General features: G+C 41.0%; 1 protein-coding gene across 2 annotated transcripts in view; it reads right to left on the minus strand.

Annotated features, from left to right (window-relative positions):
* The window catches only part of rap1gapb (RAP1 GTPase activating protein b), a 62,204-nt gene extending 56,411 nt beyond the window's left edge, over nucleotides 1-5,793 (minus strand). For both annotated transcript variants that reach the window (XM_078283362.1, XM_071903933.2), the window contains exon 1: nucleotides 5,637-5,793. In XM_078283362.1, coding sequence (XP_078139488.1) covers nucleotides 5,637-5,680 — 44 coding nt within the window. In that variant the 5' untranslated portion in view covers nucleotides 5,681-5,793. The remainder of the gene's footprint in view (nucleotides 1-5,636) is intronic.
* Nucleotides 5,794-6,000: the final 207 nt, after the last annotated feature.

Below are 6,000 nucleotides of genomic sequence, written 5' to 3' on the forward strand. Positions count from 1 at the left end.
GAAATATGCCTCCCTTCCTGTTTGTGCGTCTTCGCCGTCAACTTCTTCAACGATTACAAGCATAACAATTCTGTGATACAAAGATGAAATATGCTGTGTAAAATTTGGTGGCAATTAAGGCAACTCTGTAGGAGAAATTTTTAAAAATAGTTGCTGCTGCAAGGTTGGCCTGATGGTGGCGCTATGGAGCGCGACCAAATGTGGGCTGTCACACTTTAAGTCCATCCCAAATATGTTTTTGAAGTTTGGTTTTGTGCACCTTGGCCACATGGTTTGGATTCTCAAATCTCTGGGTAAGGGCCCTCATCTAGGAAGTCCATATATGCTGTGTGCAAAATTGCGTTGAGATTGGCTCAATTTAGTGGGAGAAATAGCAAAAAATAGGTTTTGCACGGCTGGAAAACTGCCATGGCGGAAAAGAAAACGTATTTGGTCAATGTAAATGTATTTGGCTTGCCAAGAAAGCCCAGAAATTTGAGGAAAGTTTGATTCTTATGGTTCAGGAGTTATTGGCCAAAATGTAAAGTTGCTTGTTATAGTACCACCATCTGGCCAATCATTGTGATTTTTATTGACTGAAGAGATTTGAAACCTATCCACCAAATTTGGCTGCTCTAGGATGTACGGTCTCTGAGGTACAGATCGTTCGTAGAAGAAGAAGAAGAAGAAGAAGAAGAAGAAGAAGAAGAAGAAGAAGAAGAAGAAAGAACCAGCATTTGTCTGGTGGCATTAATTTGCAGCCCTGGAATTGGAATGCAGGACACAGCTCTCTTTACAGCTCACGGATAATGCATATCATAAACATTTTAATCTTCACAAAATCATTTGAATACTGGAACAGACCGGTCAACAGTAAATCAATCAGCACCATCATGAATATTAACAGCAAGGGAATAATCATGTATCAAGAAAAACAAGAGTTGTCACAAGGGAGGGAGGGTGAGAGAGAGAGAGAGAGAGAGAGAGAGAGAGAGAATAAGGCAAAAAGATAAAATTGCTTGCTAAAGATTTGTAGCAGCATCCAAATCTCACTTTACAACAACAATTTAAAGTGGAGCAGAGCCAAGTACAGCAAAATGCACACAGGTGAACTGTAAAAAAGCCTGAAGGCAAAGATGCACTAGATGCACCATCATACCATCCTCCCCCTCCTCCTCCTCATCGTCAGGTATGACACCTGCGAAGGAAACTGAGTACAATGGGCTGTACGCACACTCCTATAAACTTGCACTTGGCTGGACATTTGCCAATTGTCTTAAGGCTTGAGGCTGACTTTACTCTCCCGCAGGGAACCAGCTAACAATAATTCTACGCCTGTCAAAACACCAGCATCACCTGCCAGCCTCCTCTATATCTTCAGTTTACCATCACAACCCGAAACCTCAAAGTACACACCTGACCGTCAAGCATAGCCTTTCAGCCAGTGTTTGTGTAGGGGCTTTCATGAGGGGGGCAGTGACCTTACCCGCTCCTTTCTATGAGAAAATTAAGGGGAAAAGTTGACTAAATGTCCCTTTACCAAACAATATTAAAAACAGGGGTGTACGCACTCCTCTCCTACTTAATTTTCTACCCTCTATTGTTTTTAAATCGTTTTGTCTACTTCACATAATTGCCTGGTCTGAATTTAGTGCTGCAAAAACAATGTCACATCAACAAGGAAATTGGCACAGAGAGACAGTAAAATTGATGCTATAATAAGACACAATTTCCAGTCTTGTGTTGTTTATCCTCTTTGATAGCCGTTGTTTGCAAGCATTTTGTTGGAACTGCCACGGTTATTATCTGCTAATGGCAATTTCCATTAAACTGTATGTGGAAATTATGGTGCGACAAAATAATTTCTCCAAGGACAGATCAAGAGCAAATAAAGACCAATGATTTGATGGTCAAAGTCTGGGCTTTATCCATTTCAATTTGAAAGTCTTTTCTCTGCTCTGTTATTCATTCTGCATTAATTTCCCTTGAGAGACTTCTTTTCAACAACAGGGCTTTCTAACAACAGAGACAACTTTCCAAGGATGTTGTTGCATAGATAGGCTTGTGAAAAGGGATGGGAATTGCAAACTAACCAAATCTAACTGACACATTAAAGTGAAAAAGTGAAACTGTGGAAAAGCTCATTTCCTTTTCCTTCATGAGCTAAGAATCTAGAAAACTAATTCAACTAATTCAACTAAGAGAGCTATATGCTTTCAAGGAATCATGGGGCAATGGCAGCCCAGAGGTTAGAGAAGCAGCCTGTGACTGGAAGGTTATCAGGTTGAATCCTGGATGGCTGGGAACAATTTGGGCAGGGTAAGAAGAATGAAGAATGAAGAATGAAGAATAAAGAATAGAATACGCTCCCTCAGCTTGCAAGGCACTTACCCCCCAAACTGTTCCCATGGAGCTTCATTTTGGAAAAAGAGTGAGTGTGCTCAGTCAAACTCCCCTGGTTAAATAAAAGTTAAAGTAATAATCTGCAACATTTTCATATAAATAAATGTCTGTTTTGTTATTGACTATGGCCGATTGATATAACACAATAGTAATTCAATCTATCGCCAGTTCATGAAAGCTTTTACATTTTCTATTCTAAACACCCGGTGTCAGGTAGGTCTTTCCCAGGAAAAATCCTCTGCTGCACTGGAAGTGATGTGTTTTATGTTTCGGGCAGCAGCAACAGCAGTTTGTTTGGAATAAATCGAGGAACTGGGTAGTTAGCATGAGCAGCGATAGCCACCATGGCTGAACAGAAAGAAAAAATCCCTGAATGACGTTTTAATTTATAAATGTATTCCAGTAGAAACCAGCAGTATTGATAAGAACACTCCAGCACCTCACTGACCAGAGGTTGGAGTTGTTTTTTGGGGCTTTTTCCCCACTAAAGGACTCTTGATGGGATGACTTAAAAAAAAATAATAATAATAAGATTAACAAACCTCAATGGCCCTTGTAAGTGCCTAAATTCCAGGCTGATTTGTATTCATGTCTGGTATTTTTATTACTTAGTAACATTTAATAGTTTCAACGTTTGTAAAGCCCAATGTAGAGCTATATAGATACAATAAATGTATGGAGTCTCATTTTGTGTTCAGAAGACACAAGTCCTATATGCTGCATGGATCTGCCACTCTGGCTCATGCCCCCACATACATACATATGTCTTGTTTAGCTGAGATTATAGCTGTTTTAGACATTATCAGAACACTAGTTTTTAGAGATTCCCTACTTGAGAAATCCCTCATTTCCTTAAAGGGAATAATGAATCACTGGGTTTATGAGTGGGGCTAATGGGGGCATCACGATGTAAGCACATCATGACTTCCAATTAACCAGAGTTGCATCAGTTGAGTTTATCTTTGTTGACCTGAACTATTTGAATTCCACCTAATACTCTTCACATCACTTCAGTGGGAAGACTGGTTTTACCTGATTGAGGTGGAACCAGCCTGATCTCCTGAAATTCCATCAAATAAGCACAAAGTCTAAAAATACAAATGCATGCTCCGTGCATGAAAGGTGAGGGTTACGTGGAGGAGGCACGACTATAAACAGGAAGTAGTCTGACACTGAAATAGTATTGTGGTTGGGATGGTGGATCGGAGTATACATTTAACTTAAATTCCGATGGCCTGGGTTCAATTTCCAGCTTCTACCAAGAAGATTTCTATGGTGAGTTAAGTTTAAATTCTTATTTAACCATGCCCGAAGCCTTTCCCTAACCTTAACCAAGTTGTTCTAGTTGCCTAACCCTAACCGTAACCTTAAACCCAAACCTTAAACTAAAACAACTGTAGGTCTAAAGACAATTTCTGTCACAGTAACCTACTGTATATATTTGGAAGCAAATCCTCCTTATCAGACTATTCACTTTTACTTACAACATTACTGAGTTGACCTCCATCCACACCACAACAATATTTTTCAGGTATCTCTCTTTTTCTAAGCCCAGTTGTTATATATTTAGTCATTATTTGCACACAGCCAATTCTCCAGTGGACCACCAAGATGGCGCCGTCTGGTTGCTAGGAGATTTGTGACGCAGCTGCAAAGTCTCTATTGCCACACCCAGCCACTGTCTGCAAGTATTTGAATTTGGTCTATGAATGTGGAAACAAAAATACCCTATAACTAATTAATTTACCAATGAAAAAAATACAATTCTGTCAATGAATTCAAGCCAAGAACAGATGAATAAAACATTACTTTCCAATAACTTTACGCATAAAACCCTAGGAACACGGGTCACTAGGACGACAGCCGCTTACTGGATGGAAAGTACATGGAATGTAGTTATAAAGGTTTGAATAGAGAAATGAAATGCACCTTTTGTCCTGCGTGTACATGCATTTGTGTGCATGTGCTATTTCTCTAAATCATACCCACTATCCCTAAAATCTCATAGGACATCTTCGTAATCCAAGTGATTCCTCCTGTAATGTACGGCAGGCCGACAGTATCTGCCTGTGCACTCAGCCTAGCTTTCAACCCGATCCCAGCCACAGAAATGTCAAATTGCGCCTCAGGAGTGTTTTCTAGGCAGACTTGGCAGTGCCCATGGGCAGCAAAACACAATAGTAGAAGTGATTTCATTGCCTCATGAATTCTGATGCAGTTTTACAGTGTATGGCTGAGCGGTTCCCTGCTCACAAGCCAAAATGTTCTCATTGTTCTTTTGAACTTTCACATCCTGGCTGCCACAAAAATATCATAAACATACATGCAAGGCCGCCTGCATCTTCCATATACATATTATTTTTTCCAGAGCTGTTTGTGTACATCCTTCTCTCTCTTTTTGCAAACACCCTTCCTTCAATCTCGTTGATGAGATATTTAACGTTTTCAGTGCATGCTATCAAAGTCAATATACAGCAGTAGTGTTATATATAGCAAGAGGTCTTCAATGACAAGATTTCTGCTCCCTTCTTAATTCCTCAGTGAACTGCACTTCCTTAATGTCCAGAAAACTAATGCCCAGACAAAACCTTTAATTGAATCCTCTATCTCACAAAAAGATAACTATATTACCCACATTTAACTGTGTTTCTGAGAGTGAGACACACTACTTGTGATGCTGACAAGCAACCGGTCAAACCAGCGTATTCTTTTTAATCACAGTGATAATAGTGTGCACTGTCTCAACGACAACTTCCGAGAAGTCTCGCAAAAACATCCTGGAACAGGAACAGGTCACCGTGACCGAGACACTCAATAATCATCCCACCAAGCCAATCACATGGACAGAAGGAATCTTTTTAAATCGCCCCCTTTATTGCTTCACACATTCATCCACCGACCTCACTATCTTAGCATTCTCTGTAACTTTTCGCTCATGACATTTGACGCCGCCAACGAGGAAAGCAGAGAGCAGACAGTCAATGACCTTGTCAGAGTCATCTAGATCTGCAGTTGTTGAGCAGGTGCAATGCAATTCCCTGAGTAGTCTCACATCCTCCTCTCACTGCTCCTCTGTGGCTGACTTGCACAGGCTAATAATGAGCTCAAACAGGTAGCACTGCTGCATGGTTTTATCCAGCAAACTGCAAAATGACTGTGCACTCCGAGAGACATTTTTTTTTTGCAAGCAATTGCAAATGTACATCTGCTCTAATCTACATAGTGGCGTCATGCTTGTCCTCTATTATCCTTACCCTCCGTAAGCTCCAAAGGTGAAGCTCCTTTTCCTCTGAGGCATCCTGCTGAAGGGCTGATGAGGCTTCCCAGGGGCAGACAGGACAGCTACAGTCTAACAATCATACCTCTTTCTTTCTCAACCTCTCTCCGTTTCTCTATGTATCTCTCTTTCTACACTACTACCTCTTTCTCTTTCCCTCCCTCCCTCTCCTTGTCTCAGCCCTTGTCTTTAAAACCTTCTAGGCTGGGTAAGAGTGTGTGTGTGTGTGTGTGTGTGTGTGTTTTGCCAGAGTACGTTTTATGTGTGTACACACCCCGGCCCTCTCCCTTCCTCCCCCTGTCCCTCCCTCCCTGTTTCTCTTGTCTGTTCTCTGACTAAGT

This window comes from Centroberyx gerrardi, chromosome 5 (genome assembly GCF_048128805.1).
Source record: "Centroberyx gerrardi isolate f3 chromosome 5, fCenGer3.hap1.cur.20231027, whole genome shotgun sequence".
NCBI classification, from domain to species: Eukaryota; Metazoa; Chordata; class Actinopteri; order Beryciformes; family Berycidae; genus Centroberyx; species Centroberyx gerrardi.